General features: G+C 49.7%; 1 protein-coding gene across 1 annotated transcript in view; it reads left to right on the top strand.

Moving 5' to 3' along the window:
• Positions 1–24,702, top strand: part of LOC116952785 (A disintegrin and metalloproteinase with thrombospondin motifs 9-like) — a 100,724-nt gene that overhangs the window by 26,037 nt on the left and 49,985 nt on the right. Inside the window, exons 2-6 of the mRNA XM_032972424.2 lie at positions 8,108–8,532; positions 13,204–13,414; positions 16,270–16,664; positions 18,460–18,543; positions 21,660–21,784. Coding sequence (XP_032828315.1) covers positions 8,108–8,532; positions 13,204–13,414; positions 16,270–16,664; positions 18,460–18,543; positions 21,660–21,784 — 1,240 coding nt within the window. The remainder of the gene's footprint in view (positions 1–8,107; positions 8,533–13,203; positions 13,415–16,269; positions 16,665–18,459; positions 18,544–21,659; positions 21,785–24,702) is intronic.

The raw sequence follows: 24,702 nt of genomic DNA on the forward strand, positions 1-24,702 counted from the left end.
TACTCGTCAAAAGCGTGGATACTGACGAAGCAAAAGCCCAAAGGTGTGCCAAGAAGCATGGGGGGGAGGGTGCGTTACTTGGGTTTACGTTGAGAGGGAGAAGTAGACACACGTGGATGAGATAAACTTCAGATGGAATTTTGTGGGGCTCTGCAAGGAGGCATCACGGAGGCGGTGATGAGAACAACGTCTTGAGTGGCGGACAAAGGAGGGAAACGCTGCCTAGGGTTCCCGTCCACCGCGGAGATGGAGCGACGGTCAGATTGGCCTCGTGCGTATGGGGGGCGGATCCATTGCATCGCATGAGCACGAGAGAATGGCGACGGCTTAGGGGGAGGAGAGGGGGCCTTTATCCAGCAGTGAATTGATCGTGGCTGATGGTAATAATCACAGTTTTTATGCTGTGTACTGTTCTAGCCATGGATCTCGGTTTTGTCTGTGAGAGCCGTGGGGCTATGGGGGACAGCACCTGACTCGCATCACTTCACCCGTTCCTTAGCTTCGCTTTGGCGTTTTATTGTCTGCCAGAGGGGATTCTTGCCAACTCGGTGCCTGCGCGCGTGCACGTGCGTGTTAGAAGTGACGTCACAGTACGGGTGCATCTGCCAGTCATCTCAGTCGGTTAACTCATGGCACCTGCTGCGTCTGCCCCATGACCTCTTGCCAGCGGGCGTTTGACACTTCACGTGGTCTTAAAGTGCACATAGCCTGGCACAGGTGCCGTCGTGACGTCACCACCACTTAGTGACGAATGGTGGTTGTTGTTGTTGTTGTGGAGAGAGCGGACGGTGGCGTTACGCAATGTCTGTTGAGAGCGCGGATTGCGGATCTGCTCAAGGTTTGCGCCCGCGTTACTTTCGTGTTCCTTTCGTGTTCCTCTTGCGCCGGGGAACGTTGATGGAGCCCAACACCCAGAGACTTAGAAAGCAACAAATGGACAATTCGAATGTGACAATTTGAATGTGACAATTTGAATGTGACAGTTTGAATGTGACAATTTGAATGTGACAATTTGAATGTGACAATTTGAATGTGACAATTCGAATGTGACAATTCGAATGTGACAATTTGAATGTGACAATTTGAATGTGACAATTTGAATGTGACAATTTAAATGTGACAATTCGAATGTGACAATTCGAATGTGACAATTCGAATGTGACAATTTGAATGTGACAATTTGAATGTGACAATTTGAATGTGACGATTTGAATGTGACGATTCGAATGTGACGATTCGAATGTGACGATTCGAATGTGACGATTCGAATGTGACGATTCGAATGTGACGATTCGGATGTGACAATTCGGATGTGACAATTCGAATGTGACAATTTGAATGTGACAATTTGAATGTGACAATTCGAATGTGACAATTCGAATGTGACAATTCGAATGTGACAATTTGAATGTGACAATTTGAATGTGACAATTTAAATGTGACAATTCGAATGTGACAATTCGAATGTGACAATTCGAATGTGACAATTCGAATGTGACAATTTGAATGTGACAATTTGAATGTGACAATTTGAATGTGACAATTCGAATGTGACAATTCGAATGTGACAATTTGAATGTGACAATTTGAATGTGACAATTTGAATGTGACAATTCGAATGTGACAATTCGAATGTGACAATTCGAATGTGACAATTTGAATGTGACAATTCGAATGTGACAATTCGAATGTGACAATTCGAATGTGACAATTCGAATGTGACAATTTGAATGTGACAATTCGAATGTGACAATTCGAATGTGACAATTCGAATGTGACAATTCGAATGTGACGATTCGAATGTGACGATTCGAATGTGACGATTCGAATGTGACGATTCGGATGTGACGATTCGGGTGTGACGATTCGAATGTGACAATTCGAATGTGACGATTTGAATGTGACGATTTGAATGTGACGATTTGAATGTGACGATTCGAATGTGACGATTCGAATGTGACGATTCGAATGTGACAATTTGAATGTGACAATTTGAATGTGACAATTTGAATGTGACAATTTGAATGTGTACTTTGGTTCTTTCGGTAAAGTCACGTAGTTAGAAATAAAATAAAACAAATCACGACGTTTCGATCGCAACACGAGCAACCTTCTTCAGGTGGTAAAACCACAGCAAGAAATTGCTGAAGTGGGAGCACTTTTTTTTCTTGCTGTGGTTTTGCCACCTGAAGAAGATTGCCTGTGTTGCAATCGAAACGTCTAACTAAGTGACTTTACCGAAAGAACCAAAGAGTATGGATTCCTGCAGTCACGAAAGCTTCAAATCTAAATTTTAATGTGGGATTATTGTTTTATTTGAAAATTTCGGCCCCATGTTGTTGGCACACGATTTGTCCACTCAGGACAATCAAGGCACTTCAAACGACTTCACAGCTGGGCGGAATACTGTTCCGTGAAATTGGGTTCTTGTGTACAGGCACAAACACAACGGAGCAACAGAGCAAACTCTGCGGAGCGTGAAGGAGTTTCAGGATTCTTTAAAGCGCCACGCTGGTGAGCGTCACCCTGGTGAACCACACCCTGGTGAACACCGCCCTGGTGAACGCCACTCTCGTGAGCGTCACCCTGGTGAACACCGCCCTGGTGAACACCGCCCTGGTGAACACCACCCTGGTGAGCGTCACCCTGGTGAACACCACCCTGGTGAACGCCACCATGGTGAACACCGCCCTGGTGAACACCACCATGGTGAACACCACCCTGGTGAACACCACCCTGGTGAACACCACCATGGTGAACACCACCATGGTGAACACCACCATGATGAACGCCGCCATGGTGAACACTACCCTGGTGAACACCGCCCTGGTGAACACCACCCTGGTGAACACCGCCCTGGTAAACACCGCCCTGGTGAACACCGCCCTGGTGAACACCGCCCTGGTAAACACCGCCCTGGTGAACACCGCCATGGTGAACACCGCCCTGGTGAACACCGCCCTGGTGAACGCCACCCTGGTGAACACCACCCTGGTGAACGCCGCCCTGTTGAACACCTCCCTGGTGAACACCACCCTGGTAAACACCGCCCTGGTGAACACCGCCCTGGTGAACACCGCCCTGGTGAACACCGCCCTGGTGAACACAGCCCTGGTGAACACCGCCCTGGTGAACACCGCCCTGGTGAACGCCGCCATGGTGAACACCGCCCTGGTGAACACCGCCCTGGTGAACATCGCCCTGGTCGTCGCCGCACTTTGCAATGGCGCAGTGCGTCGCGTCTCCACGAAGATTGCCGCGGTACCATTTTTGTCACGAGGCTCTGTTCACAATTGCCACGTTCGAAAATTACCCACAAATGACAGGATTGTGATTGTACGGAGCAGAAATCTATAAACTTTAACACGTAGGCTTTCTCACGTAGGCTTTCTCGACCAATACCTTCCATAATACAGGTTTCTTTTTGGGTTAGATCACGCAAATATAGAAATGAAGGTCGTACTCAGATTGTAAATGTTGTGGCTTTACTCTCCAACACACCGGTGTGTTGTATTCGTCACGAATTGGCATGTTCTGTTTACATGACAAACATTACTAATTGGCTGTGTCGGGTGGTGGTGGGTTTAACGACACATTTATATATTTAAGCGATCTAACCCAAAAAAAACTTATATTATGGAATCTATAAACTAATTAAAACTATAAAGTATGTATTGTTTAACAATGTATGGTCCACTGAGCTATATAGCTCTTTTCTTCAGACGCGATCTGGCCATAAATGATAGCTCAACGAAGTGGCTTATCACGTGGAAATTTATAGCAGACGAATAATCTACACTTATGTGGATTCTAAATGTGGAGAGAAAAACCGGAGAAAATAATTCACACGACCACAGCAGGTGTCAGTCGGGATCGAACCCACGACCTCCTGCATACAAGGTGAGGTAGTTCACATCTCCTAGCCACCGTGATACGGATGAGAAAGGCACGCAAACTCCAAATATACAGCAGGCGTCAGGGTCGGGATTTAACCCACGACCTCCTGCATAGCTGGAGCGGTAATTAACATCTCCTAGCCACCGTGGTGTGCCCTTGTCACCCTGGCGGTACTGTTATGGGAGCAGACTGACGCCCAAGAGGTGTTAAGATGTTCAAACACCAAACAGATACCTCTTGCAAGGAATCAAGTCTGCATTAACCACACGTACTTGTGATGAAACTGATTGGCCTACACCAGAGACAGCTTTCTTTAGGGCCTAGTCTCACCAATGTCAGACCAGAGAACGCCAAAGGCGAACAGTACAAAGACAATACATATATTATCAGTGGTTCTTGTGTACAGGCACAATCATGTTTATTTGCATGTTCACCACAAGTACGTGTGGTTAATACAGACTTGATTCATTGCAAGAGGTATCTGTTTGGAGTTTGAACATCTTAACACAAGTTGTATTGTCAAAAAGGGTATAAACCCTATTCTTATTTTATATACTTTGATACTGGCAAAAATGTGTCCCATCGATATAGACTGATGCCCGTTGGCAGGCCGGGTCTCGATCCACTTCGTGCCACACAAGGACAGCTGCCCACTGGGGAGATGCCTCTTTCAAACGTGTTGAGATGAGACTGTGGAGTAACGTTGCCCCGAGATGCCCTGGCGTATATGAGGGTGCTCCATCAACAACAAAAGAACTCCACCGTTAGCCGATGAGCTTGTAGCTGGAAGCTGGTAGCTGGCTTTTACCTCTTTTTGTAGAGTAATGGCTTTAACATCACACTGTTCCAAAACGTAGACGAGAGATTGAGATGCACCCTTATAACCTTCGGATACACTCGTTTTTTTGTGTGCGTAGGTTTTAAAAGAAAATAATTTTTCCAAAATTTGGCCGGTGCAAAATTTACGTTGTTATTTATAAAAAAAAAATTCAAATCTAATGTTGGTGTTTCTATTCGGCGTCTTTGATTCATTTGACAATCAATCATTGAAGGCCCAGGCGCCAAACACAAAACAGTTTGGACTTTTTGTACTCCAAATTTTGACACAACCAGAAAAATCACAAATTAAAAGTTCGGTTGGCAGATATATCAAGATCTAAGTAAATGCTTGGCTTGACTATTAAGGGTAAACATTTTAAATACATTTTAACTGTTATTAATGTTAATACTTATTTTTCTGAATTATTTTCAGATGACATTTAAACATGGAAAGAACATTTTAAAAAACCCTATGTGATTTGTTAAAATAAATATAATATCTCGATGCGTCCTGACTTTTGGACCACCCTGTATAAATTACGTCGGATTTAATAATCGGCGTGATTTTTATCATCTCATGTCGAAGGCTTGGAAGAGTGACCAGAACATCGGCAGCAGGAGGCAAAGTCTTTGTCTTTATGCCCTTTTCTGGAGTGCAGCCAGATCGTGTTTTCTAGAGAGTGTCTGGATATGGAGTAGACTGTGTGTGTGTGTTCACACACAGAATAGATCTGTCCACAATGGCCGTGGGTGACCGCCAGTTTGGATGACATAATTGGGAGGTGGCAGACAAGGGTAGGAGCCACGGCTGTCTCCAAGCGGGACCGGGTTTCCCTGCCTCCTCCTGCTCGGATCTCCGACCTATTATTGCTGGCCTCATTCATCGTGCTATGTTGTGGGCATGCATTATCCTGAACTGGCAGCATAATTTGATATGAACCAATTAAGTAGTTACAACAACAAAAGAAGCCAGACTAAGCTATCTTGCATGACGGAGCAATAGTGCTGCGTACAGGGGCTCCAAATGAGACCATTAATGGCACGGACAGAACAACTCCTACACCACATTTCCCAAACCTCCCATTGCCCCCACCCTACCCTAGACATCTCTCTCAGCCTGTCGCCTGTGTGGGGGAGGGCTTGAGAGCCTTTCAGGAGGGTTCAGGCTGCAGGGCGTGGAGACCGTGCAGGAGAGATTTTGAATGAAAAAAAAAAATAGAGTTTTACCTTTTCTGGCAATAAAACTAGGAGGTGTTCATATGTTCAAACACCAAATAGATAACTTTTGCAAGGCATCAAGTCTGCATTAGCCACACATACTTGTGGCAAAACATTCAAACAAACATGCTCTGAAAACATGCATTATTTTAAAATTTGATTGGCCTAGATCAGAGACAGACTGCTTTTACGGCCTTGTATCACCAGTGCTAGACCAGAGAACGCCAAAAGGTGAACAGCAAAAAGACAATTCCAGTATCACAACACTCATAGCTTGGGTCGAGCAGTTATATCTATGGCATCTTTTTGCCAGTATCCAAAATGATGAAAAATAAAAATAGGTTTTACTTTTTCTGGAAATAAAACAGGTGTTAAGATGTTCAAGCAACAAATAGATACCTTTTTGCAAGGAATCGAGCCTGCATTAACCACACATACTTGAGACAAACCTTACTAATTGGCTGTGGGTTTAATGACACATTTATATTTATGCGATCTAACCCAAATACATCTCATGGATAACATTGGTCGCAAAAGCCTGCGTGTTAAACTATGCTGTTTTATTGCCATAAAGGGTAAAACCTATTCTTATTTATAATCATTTTGGATACTAGATATGTTGATTGTGTGAATCTTTATTTGAAGCTTTCGTGACTGCAGGAACCCATCCATACTGTCTGGTTCTTTCGATAAAGTCACGTAGATAGAAAAAACAATCATGTTGATTGTGCTCGAGGAAGTATTCGGTGCCACGCTGCCGTTGCTGTCACAAGGGTGTGCAGAATTGTGCGCAAGAATGATGAGGTCATCCTGACATGCAAAGCATGCTGGGATTACTCTTATGTTTAATATTAAGAGCACATTTTGGCATACACAATAGACTCAAAGTTTCAAAATGTCTACGTTTGAGTAAATCCAGCTGGATAGTTGCCAGGGAGCTGTTGTACGACGGCAAAACTTATGTCTGTATTTTTTTTATCAATGACTTGAGGTTTTCTGGGTGAGTCAGAGATCAGAGTGCTGAACGTGGGACCTCTGAAAACCTGAGTTCGAATCCAGGCAGCAACTGCACGTAAATTGAACCGGTGTCTTATGTGAGTGAGTTAATGTCCTCGGACCAGTTACCAGAGATTGCACCAAAACTCGGCCATGCAGTCAGTTCGTGCTGGTCGTGCGGCACAGACACCTCCGGCACGTCAGATGATGATGCAAGTCGGTGGATCTTTATGTAACACAACCTACATCAAGTAATTATAGAAGGCAGGACTGTGAACGGTTCTTGATAGCAATTTTGGACTTTGTCACGAGTTTCCCTCATTTTCCTGAAACTATAGAGTTTGTATTTACTTGGAAAATTAAATGCCACGGTATCTCTAAGGGATTCAACAAGACCAAAAATTAAATGTAATGACATCATCACCAGTAAAGGAATGGCGGAGATGGCTGGTCTCAGCAGTGTACAGTCTGTGCCCAGTCAACTCTCTCCCTGTTTACTTTTATTTCAGCTCCCCTTTAATGTGACACTATCCAGACCCCCGGTACAGCTTGGATATCTGCGTGGCTTGGGCGAAAAGAAAAAAAAACACCATGTTAATGTGGATGCAACCACATGGCTGTGCATGAGTATCATATGCAAGACATTTGCCTGATATCATGCTGTGTGGCTACATGCTGCTGCTGCCCCTTGCCTCTGTGTCTTGTTACAAGCGGGGTTGAGCAGGAGTGTCGTGCTTAGCGTGCTGGTCTCTGAACCCGGGGACCGGAGTTCGATTCCCGCTCACGGCTGACACCAGTGACGATTATCTAAACTAAACTAGTTTTTATTTTACCAGGTAAGGCCCACTGAGCTATACAGCTCTTTTTTTCCAAAGAGACCTGGCCACAAATGAAAGCTCAAAAAGTGGCTTATCACGTGGATATTCATAGGAACCAAATACTTTTAACGCATGTTTCTAAATGTGGAGGGAAAAACCGTTCCTGGGCCCCTCCTAGGTTGACCAAGCCTTAAATGAGGACCTGGCGACATGTAGATTTGGTCAGATCGTTACTTGGCCTAAGCCCCCCAAAAAATCGATCGTTAATCGTAGCACCGGCTGAGAAAACCTCATCCTCCTCCTCCCACTCCGTGTCGTGGTATTCACTGGCATTGTCTGTTTTTTCGGCCGCCCTGCAGAGAAGTTCCTGGAGCAGCTGAGCAGCTACGAGATCGTGACCCCGACGCGCCTCAACGAGTTTGGGGAACCCTTTCCGGCGGACGCCCACTTCAGATGGCGGCAACGAAGCCCGCGTAGCGCCCTCCCGTTCCCGGCGCGGACCCACTACCGCCTCGTGGCGTTCGGGCAAGACTTCCGGCTGCAGCTCACGGCCGACGCGTCGTTCGTGGGACCCAGCTTTCACGTCACGCACCTGGGCTGGCCAGACTCTGGGAACGGCACTGGGGGAGCTGCGCCGACGCCGGCGGACGGCGGCGGTGGCGGCGGTGGTGGCGGTGGGGACTTTGCGTTCGAGGAGGAGGAGGATGTGAGGAGCTGCTTCTACACAGGGCACGTGAACGCTCAGCCCGAGTTCACGGCCGTCCTCAGCCTTTGCACTGGACTCGTAAGTGTAGCCCGGCACTTGCTCCCGCTGCCCTTCGTCAACCGAGGGGTTTTTTCCGAAGGGGATGAGCTCACATTGACGAGCTCGGGGAAGCAAGCCGCCTCCTCCTTCTTATTCTAGTCCAGGGGTGGCCAAACTGTGACAGACCATGAGCCAAAAAGTAACCCATTACTCCTGCAAACAGCCAAGTGCATATATCTATATAAGTGTGTGTGTATATATGGACAGTTTTCGGCACAGCACAGGAGACGTTCATTATTCTTTGATACGGTGACGGCACGTTCTACGTTACGTCCCCTCGACAGAGACACGTGTGGCTCGGGAGATGCCGGTTGGCCACCGCTCTTCTAGCCCCTCGGCCTTTTGGGACAATTGGGACATGTCCGTTTCCTTCACCGGTATCTCCTCGCCACGGCCTCTCTACTTCTGTCCGTCAGTGGCGTCTTTCAACTGACGAGATGGCTTTCATCCCATCCCGTGTTTGGAGTTTGGCGCCCACCTTCCAGTATTCCCCCGTCGCCACCCTCTCTGCACACGGTCCCCGTTCATCCTGGTCGCGTGTCCAAAATATATTTTCGCTTTCCTGTAGCTGACCTAACTTAGTAGCTTGGATTCGTTGTCTGTGTCTATTCTTAATATCTGGCGCACAGAATTATGATTTTTTTTGTTACTTCATAGCTTATCAGATTCCTCCAGTATAAATACATATTCTGATTTTGATTATCGACATTTAAATTGTTGCAGACCAGGATCATTGCTCATATAAATCCTTCATGAGCTGTTTAAAAACAAAAAGCTGGCATGACCGGTGCAAAGAATTTCATAATTACACTCGGGGCTTGCATCACTAGAAGGCACAAAGGCTTCCGTTGTTACGGTGTTATTATTACAACGCAAATTCCGATTCCTGGGAGATTTAGCCTGGAGGTGTAAACGCCACCCGAGCGTTACAACCGGCAAACGAAAATCATCGCGCCAGCGTGAGGCCGCCGCTGATCTCCATGTTAGGTAGAGCAGGGTTTTTTTTTTCCTTCTCTCGTTCATTCCTGTTCCAACTGCGGAGTTGTTTTCCCTCCTCCTCCCGCTGCTGCTTCTATTGTCGCCAACACCACTTAAGAAGTGCGCCGTGTCCGTATTTGGCGATGGGCATCCACGGCGGTGGCGGGGGAGGTGGGGGGGATGGAATTCAGGTCCCAAGCCATGGGCGGTGTGGACCGTTTGCCCGAGGCTGCCACCGCATCGAAGTTCGTCTCATCAACTCGCCCACCACCGCAATTGTTTTAATTTCTCGGAGGGTGTCTTTGTTTTATTTTATTACCCGTGTTGCTTAAAATGGCGGTGTTACATTATACGTACAAGAAACGGGGGTTGGGGGGGGGAATGGCGAATTAAGTTACACAGTTAAAAATCTGCAGATTTGGATGCAACCGAGAGTATCCAATGCCCAGTTCTTGAGTTAATATTACCGACAGAGCTAATATCATGGAAGGAAGGCCAAAGGAGGCTATATAAATAAGTTAATGTCATTTATTTATGAAGTCAATATTTTCGCAATTGATTCATGTACTCTCACTATTCGATCTCATTGCCATTCCGTCTGCGTAAAACAATTCTCCATAACATACGATAATTATTACTTAAAGAAACAATACACAATCACGTCGTGGCCACGAACGTGCGATCTCCATTCTGTGCTTGCGACGGCACAGCCTGCGTTCGCCACGCCGTGAAACGTGAGAGCCCGAATAGCGAGAACGCCAATTATAGCGATCGTCATTAATATTTAAATTACTACCACGGGCCTGCCGCCCGAGCCAAAGCGGCAGACACGGTCGGAATTCCTGCGATTCGGTGAAAGCGTACCAAAAAACGCTAAGCCCCAAATTCAGTAAGCCCGTCAAGAATTCTAAAAATAGAAAAAGTGTGAGGAACGCAGCGAGCCGGCCATTGCAGCTGCCCTGTTTATGCACCGACCCAAGTGCAGTATCCTAAACAGGGCAAGATTGGTGGGTAGTTCCTTGTCTGTGGGGGGTTGTGAAGTCCTCGCAGAGGTGAGTGAGTAACGTGGTGTTAGGTGCCGTAAGTCAGGCCGCCCAGAGGGGGTAAGGGAAAAAAAAATTGGCCGCTGAGAACATTCTAACAAATAGTTCCAGCTGTGAACACTTTGGATTGCACCTCTCCATTTCCTCTGGTCACACTCCCAGTTCGACCTCCACTTCTCACCTGGGTGGGCAGGTTCCTCCGCCGGCTGGCTCCTCGATGTAAATTCCACCGAGGGAGGAGGACGAGGGAGTGGGGAGGGAGGGGGTGGAGGGAGGGGGTGGAGGGATGGGGTGGAGGGAGGGGGTGGAGGGAGGAGGAAGGAGGGAGGAGGAAGGAGGGAGGGAGGATTATTAAAGGTGTCGTTTGGGCCATGTTGGAGTAAGCGCTAGAGGTTGTTTGCCCATGGTTCCTTCCCGTATTTTAATCGGATCTCTCCCGCGTTGCGTTCGTTACCTTAAACGCTTTGCGTTCGTTTGGTGCTTGAAGGATGTGGGGCGGGGGTGGGGGGGGGGGGCATCTGTTAACGCCTTAAAAAACAAAGCGTGAGAAGCATACACTCCCTCGTCGGGGGGGCTCGGGGAAGCAGGACAATAGGCGACTGTTGTACCTGCGGTGTTGTTCGGCGTGATGTTGTGATGCTCGGCGCAACGTCCCACCGTTCGCTCCACGTGCTGGGACCTCCTCGCATGCGTCTGATTGGCTGCTTAACCCAAACCACTTCATATTCTTGGTTCTTTCGGTAAAGTCACGTTGAAGGGAAACAATAAAACAATAAAATATAAATAAAACAATAAAATTATCACGACGTTTCGACTGCAACACAAACAGCCATCATCAGGTGTGAAAACCCAACGGCAAGAAGCCGTTGGTTTTACTTCTTTCAAATACTTCTTGACGTTGGTTTTTCACACCTGATGATGGCTGTTTGTGTTGCAGTCGAAACGTCGTGAGAATTTTATCGTTTTATATATATTTTATTATTTTTTATTGTTTCCCTTCAACGTGACTTTACCGAAAGAACCAAGAATATGAATCACTGCAGTCACGAAAGCTTTAAATCAAAATAAAATCAAACCACTTCGTTGGGCTATCATTTGTCATGGCCAGGTCGCTTCTGAAAACATAACTACGTGAGAACCTGGTGTGGAACCGCTCGAGCAAACCACAAAGCCCAAGAAGAAACCCAGTTACACGATGGGACACAAACGGGGGACAATTGTGTCCGCCCTTGCATAACGCTCCCATCCAACCCAGAGCCAGCCCCAACACCGCCCAACTCCAGCGCACGCCACCGCAATGTTTCAGACGAGATTCTTCGTTTTAATTTCTAAAACCGATGATATCTTTTGATTTAAAGCTTTCGTGACTGCAGGGATTCATATTCTTGGTTCTTTCGGTAAAGTCACCACGTAGAAGGGAAACAATAAAATAATAAAAATATAAAACAATAAAATTCTCACGACGTTTCGACTGCAACACAAGCAATCATCATCAGGTGTGATAATTGTATTGTTTTATATTTTTATAATCTTATTGTTTCCCTTCTACGTGACTTTACCGAAAGAACCAAGAATATGATGATATCCTGTTCCTCTTCCATCATGATTTTTTCCCGACCTTGTTTGCGTTCTCTGTCGTGGTTCTCCCTTTGCTTATTCACTCGGCTTTTTTGTTGGATATGATTTTGAAACGTTACCGGTTTCTGAGCATAGGTTTTCCCCCTCTCACGTGTGTGTGCGGGTTTCCTCCAGATGCTCTGCTTGTTCCTCGCACGTTTCGGACGAGATTCTCGTTTTTATTTCTCACAACGATCCTCTCTTGGTCTCCCTTGGCTTACTCACTCGCCCTTTACCAAAAAGAAATACTTTGAAACGTTACCGGTTTCAGAACATGGCTCTTTTCCCTATCTCACGTGTGTGGGAGTTTCTCCAGATGCTTTTTTCCCTCGCAAGTGAACTTGAGCCCAGATCCAAAGAGCACGAAACGCCAAGTGGCCAGGAACCAAAAAACAGCAGTATACCAGGTGTAATGGATAAGCATAAGAAGCGTTTCTTGGATTGAACAAGGCCGTAAAAACTTGGGGAAAGAGACTATGGGAGGGAATTCCAAAGTTGGAGTGGTGCGAGGGGAAGAGTGGGTTGGGCGAGCGGGTGAGCGGATTAGCGAGTGGGCGATTGTGAGCGAGTTGCGCGACCCTGCGGTGTGGTGATGGTCGAACGCGGAGTGGATGAGAAGAAACAGTCGGTCCGATAGGTCCCGAGGTCCTTGGCTTGGGCGGAGGAATCGATGAGTGAACTTTATGGGGAATGGCAGCCACCGGGAGTAGCGGTCCAAGAGTGACGACAGGGAGGCGACCGACCCGCCCGTGGAGCGATGGAAGAGAGCCGGCGAGCGCTGCGCCGCTCGTCAACGTGGCCGCTCCACGTCGACATCCGTCGAGAGCAGCAAAGCAGGGCCTTGAGACCCGGCCAGCCTTTTACTGGCAAAGTTCAAAGGGCAACAACATTATTATTATTATTATTTACTGCAAGGCCGTGCGAGGCCTCTGCCGCCGCCAGCCCGCGCCGTGGAGGTGAAGCGCCGTGGGCGTGCCGCGTGTCCCCCCCCCCCCCCACCCCATCTCGGCAGCTCGGGACGTTCCGCACGGGGGACGCGGAGTACTTTGTGGAGCCGCTGCTGCTGGCGGAGGAGGCGGAGGCGGCGCTGCCGGCGGGAGGCGAGGACGAGCGCAGCAAGCCGCACGTCGTGTACCGCCGCGACGCGCTGGCCGCCGCCTCCACCGCCGCCACCACTGCCACTGCCACGGAGGCCGCGAGCCACCAGGTGTGTGGCGTCCCGGGTAAGAGCTGCACCTCCAGGCGCGGTCGGTCACCTGCGGGCACGAGGGAGGTGGGGGGGGCGGAGGAGGGCAGAGGGGGGGGGAGGGTGCCGGCTGGAGTTGCCGTCCGGCTTGGGATGTGAGCTCTGGGAAGTGTTCCATGAGAAGAAGTTGAATCGATAAATTCGGTCGATTACCAGGCACCGGTGGCTATGCTCCGTAAGGCCTCTCATCCAACACCTTGGTGGCGACGGTTGGCGGATTACAAAGACAAAGATCCCACATTTAGCCTTCACAGACTATTGATGCAAGTGCTGTTAGCGAGCATGGCACACGAGGGGGTGGGTGGCCAGCACCACGCCCGACCGCCTTTGTCTCCCCAGTGGCGATGTTTTCCACACCGCACCAGGTACTCATTTGAGACTGAGTCGACCTTGAGGAAGCCCAAGACCGGTTTACATAATCGCTTTCAGCGGTGTTGGCTGTGAGCGGGAATCGAACTCGGGGCGCCGGGGTTTGTAGCGCAATCCGCTTACTGCTACACTCCCCCGCTCCCCACACGCACCACTACCAACACCGCGACATTCGCCACTAAGTGACGGTAACGTCACCACGGCGCCTGTGCCAGGCCAGGTGCACTTTGAGGCCACGTAAAGTGTCAAAGGCTCGCTGACAGGACGTCTTGGGACAAACCCAGGTGCCATGAGTTGGCCGACTGAGATTACTGGTAAATTCACGAGCCTCCCACAGTCCCACACACTAGAAAAATACGAAGATCCCCCGTATAGCCTTAACAGACTGTAGGGGCAAGTGCTGTTAGCGAGCACCTATGAAGGCCGGCACAGCACACGAGGGGCTGGGTGGCCAAGGGGAGGCCCAGGACCGGTTCAGATAATCTTCACTGGCATTGGCCGTGAGCAGGAATCGAACCCGCGTCGCCAGGTTCGTAGCGCAGCGTGCTAACCGCTGCACTACCGCTCCCCACCCACACACTCATGCGGACACACACATTCGTGAAACTCCTTTCTCTACCCGCGGGCATCAAGGGTTTCCATCTCCTGGCCTTTGCAAGGTATGGTGGCAGCACAGCAAGTGGGTTCGTTTCCTCGTTGGTGACCGAGTGTTGCCCCCCACCCACCACCCTCGTGTGTGTGGGTTCCTTGCACTGCACCATGAAGCCAAGTGCAATTCCCATTCGTGTATGGCCTCCAAATACTAAGCCAATTCCGCAATGTAATACACATGGTGATCCATTTATAGATACACCCCTCCCCCTCCCCCCAGGATCTAATGTGCCCTCTTACTTTCTATAACAGGTTTTTTTTTTGGGTCGGATCGCATAAATAAAAATGTGTCGTTAAACCCGCCAAAACACACAGCACACCACTGTGGGTGGGAGAGTGAACTCGTCACAACACACAGCACACCGCTGTGAGAGTGAACTCGTCACAACACACAGCACACCACGTTGAGAGTGAACTCGTCACAACACACAGCACACCGCTGTGTTTGTGAGAGTGAACACGTCACAACACACAGCACACCGCTGTGAGAGTGAACACCGTCACAACACACAGCACACCACTGTGTGTGTGAACTCGTCACAACACACAGCACACCGCTGTGAGAGTGAACTCGTCACAACACACAGCACACCGCTGTGTGTGTGAGAGTGAACTCGTCACAACACACAGCACACCACTGTGAGAGTGAACTCGTCACAACACACAGCACACCACTGTGAGAGTGAACTCGTCACAACACACAGCACACCGCTGTGTGTGTGAGAGTGAACTCGTCACAACACACAGCACACCACTGTGAGAGTGAACTCGTCACAACACACAGCACACCGCTGTGAGAGTGAACTCGTCACAACACACAGCACACCGCTGTGAGAGTGAACTCGTCACAACACACAGCACACCACTGTGAGAGTGAACTCGTCACAACACACAGCACACCGCTGTCTGTGTGAGAGTGAACTCACCATTTACAATCTGGGTACCGTGACGTTTCGCCACTAATTACAGCAACCAGCATTCTCAGGCGACAGACATATTTGTGGAGAAATCCCCCAGTTTCTTTCTTAAATGTTACGTTCACAAATGTTACGTTCTCATGATAAACCTTACTCTTTGGTTCTATTCGGTAAAGTCACGTAGGTAAAAAATAAAACAACAAAAATCATCTACGTGACTTTACCGAATAGAACCAAAGAGTATGGATCCTTGCAGTCACGAAAGCTTTAAATCTAGAATGATAAACCTTATTATTTGGCTGTGTCGGTTGGTGGCAGGATTAATGACACGTATATTTACGCAATAGATAACATTGGGCTCGAAAGCCTATTTGTTAAACTGACTAACCTCTTACTTTCTGTGCAAGCAGCTGATTGAATTCTGTTCAAGTGATGAAGGAAGTCGTTGTCTCCTCTGTAACTTCTCCCCATCGTTCTAGTGGGGAATCAACAAATCGATCGCCCTGTGTTGTGGGTCACAATCGTTTAAGCACGCGGTTCCTCTTGTCCTTTGGTACAGAAAGACATACACGGGAACATGTTGTTTAATATCCCTCTCACCCCCCGCCCCGCCCTGGCTAACATCTCCATGGATTCATCCAATGCAGGCAAAAACGTGGCGTTTAAGACTCCGAGAGAGAGAGAGAGTGACGAGAGGTAGAGAGAGTAGAGAGAGAGAGAGTGGAGAGAGAGAGTGGAGAGAGAGAGTGGAGAGAGAGAGTGACGAGAGGTAGAGAGAGTGGAGAGAGTAGAGAGAGAGAGTAGAGAGAGAGAGTGGAGAAGGATGTAGATGAGTGGAGAGTGCTGGAGAGAGGCTGAGAGGCGTATTCGTGACGGCCGTTCTCCTCCACTGCAGGCCACAGCAGGCAGGCCACCGTGGAACAGAAGATGACCCTGAAGGTCACGGGCACGGGGCTCGGCTCTGCGGCGACCGCCATCGTCTCCGCGAGAGCGACGAACGTTTCGGCAGGCGGCCGCAGGGAGCCCTCGCCGTGGGCCTCGGAGGCCGCCGAGGAAAAGAAGCAGCAGCAGCGGCAGCAGGCGACGCGCGGGCCCGGCGGGCGAAGGCAACCGGGCAAGCGGGCGTCGTCGTCGCCGCCGCCGCCGCCGCGATCGGGCCGCGCGAGGAGGAGGAGGAAGAGGTTCCTGTCGTACCCACGCCACGTCGAGGTGATGGTGGCGGCCGACGCCCGCATGGTGCAGCACCACGGCCACAACCTGCAGCACTACGTGCTCACCCTCGTGTCCATCGTGAGTCGACCCTCCTCGGACCCCTCCTCGGACCCCTCCTCGGGCCCCTCCTCTTCTTTCTCTTCACTATTCCGCACCCCCCCCCCCCCCCCCGACCGTGTATGCCACCGGTTGCATGCGTCTGTTCTAATTAACGCCGTCCATTTGGCCTGGATGGTGGAGTCGGTTGTCGGTGGGTTTTTTAAAAGGTGACGCGGAAACCGGTGCCGGGAGTGGGTAGGGGGGGCGGCAACGTGAGCGAGGCCGCCGCTTCTCTCACCAGCACGGGACCCTCCCCCGCGAACGGGGGAATTAAAGACAAACCACTGGTGGTCACGCAACCAACACCGTAGAGTGAACCGCCGCGGCCTGCACTCCTCCTGCAATGTGGGAGGAGGAGGAACAGCAAAACGACTCCAACTCTCTCTCTCTCTCTCTCCTGAAGCCCTCTCGTCATGGCCAGCAGCAGCAGCAGCAGACCTCGACACCGGCACTGTGCTGCTGAACCACATGGCTGCCATGCCCGAGAATGAAATATATTTAATTCTCTTGAGAGCAACATTGAGGTTTTGTCATTTGTCTTTGCCCACCGCCACCGACGCAGCATCGCGTGCATTTATTTTATTGCGCGCTCCGTCGCACGACGCTCACCCACGTGTGGCTTGGTAAATTAGACTCGAGTCCAATTGACTCGCACAGAGGCTGACATCAAATGCAGCAATCTATGGATGAGAAGGGCTGTGGCGCTGCTACTGGTGGAGGGCAGCTGGAGTTGAGAGAGTCCCGAGGCTGAGACGGGGGAGGATGCGGTGGAGTGAGCGAGGGAGGGCAGTGGACGTGGCCAGGAGAAGAGGTGCAGAATCGAAGCTCGCGGGAGAGGATGAAATCCGAGCAGCCGACCCCACACAGTCGAGAGTGGCTTTTCGCTTGGAGGAGGAAACTTCGGGGAGAAAGATCGTCGCAGGCAGGGGAGAGAGAGGGCAGATGTTGAGCCGGGAGCTCACCCAGGCAGAGGGAACTTAGAGTGCGGGGGGCGCGGGAGTGCGCTGTTTCCAGGATCGCCGGAGAGATTCCGTTGCATAAACCGCTTCCCCTGGGCTCCTCCATCATGCAGCCCTCGTAATTCAGGAGCCTCGCGTTTATCGCATTAGACTTTGCATGCAAATGTTCTTTAAAAAAAAAAGTTTAACAGTCCATACGCCAATAAAAAATAATGTTATATATCTTTTATTATTTTATTGTTTCCCTTCAACGTGACTTTACCGAAAGAACTAAGAATATGAATTACTGCAGTCACGAAAGCTTTAAATCAAAATTTAGTCCATACGCCGTAAAATAAAACTGACATTAAGGCTCCCACAACAAAAATTATTTTTCCCAGGAGAGCTACACACTGGCCTCGGATGAGGTTTTTTTTTTTGTTACGAATGTTTGGCCAATTGGCTCCGTAAGAAGTTGGCTTTGATTTTGATTTAAAGCTTTTGTGACTGCAGGGATTCATATTCTTGGTTCTTTCGGTAAAGTCACGTCGAAGGGAAACAATAAAACAACTCCTGTTCACAAGCCACCTGTTTGTTTAAAAAAAACACCAGTTTAAACAAAAACAAAAAAATATATTTTTATTATTTTATTGTTTCCCTTCTACGTGACTTTACCGAAAGAACCAAGAATAAGTTGCCTTTGCTTATAGGAGGAAAGCAGCGGGGTACGTGCAGATAACTTGCACCACATTGCAGGGGAATGACACGGCAGAGGTCTGCACAGATGGGTTCACGAACCCAGTTCATTCGTGTTGTGTGTGTGTGGTGTGTTTCAGGTTGCCTCGATATACAAGCATCCCAGTGTGGGGAACCAAATCAACATTGTTCTTGTGAAACTCATGATCATTCACAATGAAAGGGTAAGTGCTGCATTAGACGGCGGTGTGATTGCATTGTGATTCATATCTGATGTTCATGACAAAAGGTGGGATGCAGTGTCCTCTCTTTATCTGTGAAGGATATGTGCCGGAGATTCTCGTGAATTGAAAATTAAAGCGGATAACGATATTGTCCCAGAAAAACCTCTCTTTTTAATGAATTGCCTTGAATATCCTTCGTGGGCTGTGCCTTGTCCTCCTCTCTCCGCTCATCTCACTGTGCACGACTTTGCACACTCGCAGCTTTGCAAACAACTCGCGGCTTTGCATGCGCACACGACTTCGCACACACACTCGCGGCTTCGGCAACTTGGGCTTCTGTCAAACCCCCCAAACAACTTTGTTCTCGGTGAGAGGTTGCCCCCTTTTCCCCTTTGCTGCCACACTGGTGTCTGCAATTCCCTTCCCCTTGTTATCCGGGTTGCTCGCTCCATACTCGTTCAAGCGCAGGCCCTCAAGATCTTCCTCTTCTCATCTTACTTCAGGGCACCACGGTGGCTAGGAGATGTTAACTACCTCGCCTGGTATACAGGTCGTGGGTTCGATCCCAACCCTCACGCCTGCTGCTGTATATTTGGAGTTTGCATGTCTATCTCTCATCATCATCAGTGGCTAGGAGATGTTAACTGTCTCGCCTGGTATGTAGGAGGTCGTGGGTTCGATCCCAACCCTGACACCTGCTGCTGTATATTTGGTGTTTGCGTGTTCTCCCCATGGTCGTGTGGATTTTCCTCCACATTTAGAAACACGCATTTAGAGTATTTGGCTGCTATGAATGTGCACGTGATGTACCACTTTGTTAAACTATCATTTATGGCCAGGTCGCTTCTGAAAAATATCTCTATAGCTCAAGTGGGCCTTACCTGGTTAAATACAATTAATTTAGTTTTTAGTTTAGCAACTACCATAAGCCTGTTATGGATGTGTTGCCGATTTTAGGAGTAATCTGAGAATTCAGAAAATTTGGCTTTGTAAATTACATTTTCGATAATCCTGAAAAAAAATTGGTGTTGGATTGAATCCGGAAGCAAGACACCACAGGAAATGATACCACCTACGTGACGTCACCCTTTTCCACGCTTTCACTACCGAATGCGGCACCTCGTGGCAATCGGGCGAGGGACGTTTTGTGAGGGCACAAGACACCATTGCACAATTGTTCCGCAACATAAATGATGTGAAAATCCGCAATTCTGCAAAAAAAACCTTTTAAACGGCTGCTTTTGACTTAACACACACACTTGATGAATCAAGTAAATTATCGGGATGACAAAAAAAATTATTACCCGTAATGCAAATCTGGCCCGGAGCTCCCCGGTAAACAGTAAACAGAGGTCAAGAGGACACTTGGTGTAAATCTGATCTCTGTGTCCGCGGGGACTGCTGCCAACACTTGGCTGTGCTGCTCCAGACTCGAGTGGTGTTTTTTTTCTGTCTCGCTCGCTCTCTCTCTGTTCTCTCTTGCTGCTGCCAAGTGCTTGCGAGTAGTTTTTTGGCAGTGCCTTTGTCTTTTTTTGCTGTCATCTGGTCTATCATTGATTCCAGATTTGGTATTCATTTCAGTGTTTGTGATTACATTCGTAACGTGTATTTCTTATCTTTTGACTCAACTGATGATAAAAAAGCAACGCTATTGTGTTAGGGTTTTTTTATGTTGATGTTTACAGAAGTCAAATTGTACGCACAAATTTCCCTTGATAGTTGTGCGATTATTTGATTCTGAATTAAATAGATTCAAAGTTCAAATCCTGATCGGGGCTGATACAGCTCATCATCTCTCCACGGTTGATAAAATGAATAGAGCAGAAGCTGGATGTAAGCACACCCCCTTGGGAGCAAGGCCAGCTGCACTTATATCTGAAGTAGTGTGCTTGTATCCGAAATTACCCTTGGTCTTCCCCCTCCTCCCTCCCCCTGCCCACTAGTGTAATGTAATCATTTGTTGCTTATATTCGAACTGTGCTCTATATGGGGTGTGGTTGTCCTGGAGACCTGGAAAACCAGCTCCTCCCATAGGAATGTGGACATTTCACTACCCGCTAAGCACTGTTTTTTTACATGAAACGGCCAACTGGTCGCTGCGCCCACACACCTCCTCCTCCTCCTCTCCACGAGTGCAGAATCAAAGACAAACCCACCAGAATCGGACAAACGCTACCGCCGCATCGTGAGCAGCTGCGTCCCACGCCCGCGCTCTCCGGCGGACCGAGCGGCGTTAGTCGCGGCCGCTCCCGAAGTTATCGCGTCGCTCGCAGGCCTTTAACTTGGACGTGTGATTTACACGGACTTTGCCATACGCTAAGAAGAAGTTTGCTACGATTTCGCGTACCACCCGGGAAAGCATCGCCGAGTCTCGAGACACTTTTAATTTATTTTTCCAGCGAGGAGGAGGAGGAGGAGAGAGGGGGGGGTCCTCGCCGAGCGTTTTCAGTCGAGGGGCGATTATTGTCGTCGCTGCTCTGCGTCATCCCGAACCGAGCAATTTGCAGATAATGTTTCGGCATCCAGGGACGTGGTTTGGCCACTAGCAGGTGCGTGCATTATCTGTACCCCGATGATTGGATACCGGAGAAGGACGATGTCGAAATGGGGGGGGGGGGGTGTGTGCCGGACGTACAAACTCCACACTGCCAGCGGAGATGAGCCACTCACTTGCCCCAGCGCTCGTTGAGTATGGGGGGGGGGCTCCCAGACGTAGCCCGCAACTCTATAGCGCCTGGTTTAACACGCGCGGGTCCACCCACACCCAGCGCTGGACGCCCCCAGGTTCAACGCCGTCGCTCGGCTTCCCGGCCGCGGTTTATTTCGATGTGGCGCGTCGCTGGGCGGTTCGGCCGCCGGGCCGCACGCCTCCGGCGAGCGCCAAACGTTGCCATGGTGTCACGCAGGGGAGGGCACTCCCACTGATGCCACGTGGTGGGCCCATCTAAAAAATACGTAATTCTTTTTTATAATGTCTTTATTGATGATTTTTTAATTTTTTCTCTATTCCCCCCCGTCCGCGAGAGCGAGCCAGCGAGCCCTGCTGCTCAGTAACGCCGCGTTGCCGCCATCCCCCCCCCCCCCGCCGCCGTGTGCGTGCCCCGTGTTGTTCTCAGGAAGGCCCCTTGGTGACCTTCAACGCGGCGTCCACGCTGAGCAACTTCTGTGTCTGGCAGCAGAAGCAGAACACGCAGGACGAGAGCCACCCATCGCATCACGACACGGCTGTGCTCATCACTCGGTATTCCATTATTGTGGTAAACCTCTCTTTTCTCGCAATCATCGTTCCTTCGTTGACCGCCGCCGTGTCCCCCCCCCGTCGCCCGGGCTTGCGGAGCCGCGCTTAGAAGGGCCGCTTGAGGCGCTCGCGCCGAGCCGGCGGCGGAGATCGTAAGGTCATCCCCTTGGGGTGTGGGGACACTTCCCAGCTTGGCGGTGTTTAGATGTCCGTGGGTTGTGCCACGCGTCAGTCGGAGCACTACGCTGCTGCCCCGCTCCGGAAGCCTGTAGTCACGTTCGTCGACGTTTCGGCCGCCCGTGATTAAACCGCACCTCCGATGAGCATGGTTGGCTATGTACGGCATGAAAGAAGTTCAATATACGTACGTACGAACCCGGTTCACAAAATTTGTTTCGAGGGTCGATTCTCTCGGCCCACTCGCTAACTAACGCTTGCACAAATCCCATCGTGTTTGATGTTAAGGTTGAGTCAGCCGTTTCAAGCTCTGATAATGGCAAACGTTCGTTTTGATTGGACAGCAATGGACGTTCTCTGTATAAACGGCGTGCTCCTAACGTGCGTGAAGCGGCCTATTGGAGAGGATCCGGAAGTATCTCTGGCGTCACGCACGGTGCCAGGTCACGTGACACACGGCAGCGAAGTTGAAACAAATTTCCACTCAGCTGAGGAATGATTGCACGAGATTCTTACTTTCACTTGAGCCGAGACAACCACATCCGGTATATTCTAAAAGCCGTTTTTTCGTTTCCAGGTTAGTTTTGGCCATAGGCTTGTGCTGCAGATATATTGTGGAGCAGGTTGTGACATCCTATGCGTGTAAACATCCTGTGCATGTAAACATCCTCTGCATGTAAATCTCCTATTTGTGTAAACATCCTATGCGCGTAAACATCCTATACATCCTCCTAATGCACAGCTGAGGGAGCTATACGTGTAGACATCGCGATGTCTAGGTCGCAGCAACTCGCAAGTGCAGCTCGATCACGTGGTCGCTGTGCGCCTGCCGCCGCTCCCACCTGCGGCGTGTTTCCTGCCGCTGGCCTTGACGTGATGCGAGCTGTCACGACCCCCCCCCCGCCCCCCCCAATTTGCCTCCCGCTACCCCACTTCCGGCTGTTTTTTTCGCCGCGTGATTTAATTTCGTTCTTAACGAGATCCGTACAATCCCAGATCGTACCTGACGGGGGGGCGGGGGGGGGGTGGCGATCGCAGACCGTGCGGTGAACCCAATTGTTAATGGCCCGTTCCGATGTGCTGCACCGCGTCCATAGTTTAATATTCACGGGAAGACGATGGGCCCGGGATGGAAATCGTGGAAAAATAAAATAACAAATTCGAATCACAAACGCTCGAACTAGCGGACTAATCTGGGCCACGTTTATGATCCGAGCTGCCTAAGTTGCCCGCTGAGTGATGCCTCTCCACTGGAGATCGAGCCGTGCCGAGCCGTGCCGAGCCGAGATGGCGCTGTCCAGCGTCGCCCTGGATATCTCCGCCTAATGCACAGCTCAGGGAGCTGGGCCCCCTCCTCCCTTTCACCACCATTGCCCCCTCCTCCCTCCCCCCTCCCCCTCCCCCTTTATCTCCTCCTCCTCCCCCCTCCTCCTCCTCCCCATCCCTCTCCTCCTCCCTCTCTCTCTCTCTTCCCCCCACCCCGTCCTCCTCCCCCCTCCTCCTCCCCCTCTCCTCCCCTTTAATTATCTCCATGACCAGAGGAAAATCATCATAATCTTTAAAAAAATCAAACGGATGATTTGGTGGTGGTGGTGACGAACAGAACAAACTGGGCGCTTCCGTGAGTGACACCACGTGCCGTGCGTGCCATTAAAATAAAAAAAGTACAGAGTAGGCAACGTTTTGGGCCATGACCCTTCTTCACAGCGCAGAGAGGGAGAGAGAGGCCAGAAGCAGTACAGCAAATTACGTAATTTATAATTGTGTAAAAAAATATTTTGAAGGCCAGAGTAAAAAAAAATTGGTTTAAGATATGTTTGGGTTTACTGACTCTATCCCAAGGTAATGTGTACTTTTCCTGAAATTTCCCACTGTTTATTATTTTATCCCAATTATTATTTCAGAACACAACCTTAAACGTGTCCAATGCGAGGGACGACGCCGATAACTTCTAGCAGGAGCGCCGCTGTTCCATTCGGCATCTTCTGCGTGCCCCCCCCCGCCCCGCCCCGTACGTGGGTCACCTCACACGGTTCTCCTCCCCGTGAAAGACTCTCCTGATCGCAGTGTTCACGCGCGGCTGTCATCCCCGCGTCTACGCGCCCTCTCCTGCCTCCGTCAGCCGGCTTTTTTGTTTCTCCGCTCTTTCCTCGTCGAGTGTGGGGGGTTCATGGCCTTGCGCGCGAGCTGCCAGGCTCTGCGGCGTTCCTCTGTTTAAGCCGTCAAACGGAACGCGAGCACCGCATCATCGTGTGGAACGCATCTTCCTTCCGATATTAGGAAGTCGCTTGATATTTATGCACTTTTAAATCATCTTACATTGAAAGCTCATTTCTTTAAGAACTAATTTACTGTGTTTTAGTTTGTTGCCCTTCCCCCGCACCTCCGATGAGCACGGTTATCTAGGTACGGTGCGAAAGAAGTTAAGCATAAGTACATACGTGCCCATCGATTGATCATAACTATACACTCGGCTTGGTTATGCCTTATTTACCCATTGGATACTTTAGTGGTAATCATAACAGTTATGTTGCGGGCCTCTGTCCAGCCTCTGATTGATGGAGGCCTTCCAACGATGTGTCGGCCGTAGCATTTCTTTTGATGCTGTTTGGTGTGGCCCGTGAGAGATGGGTGGACCGGGAACCGGTTCAGATATCGCTCGCCATCGGTGTTGGCTGCGACCCAGGACTCGAACTCGGGTTGCCGGTTCACGGCGCCAGTTTCCCTGCCGCGCCACGGCATCG

The sequence above is a fragment of the Petromyzon marinus genome, chromosome 48 (assembly GCF_048934315.1).
Source record: "Petromyzon marinus isolate PM22_M1 ecotype Great Lakes invasive population chromosome 48, UKy_Petmar_22M1.pri1.0, whole genome shotgun sequence".
Classification (NCBI taxonomy): domain Eukaryota; kingdom Metazoa; phylum Chordata; class Hyperoartia; order Petromyzontiformes; family Petromyzontidae; genus Petromyzon; species Petromyzon marinus.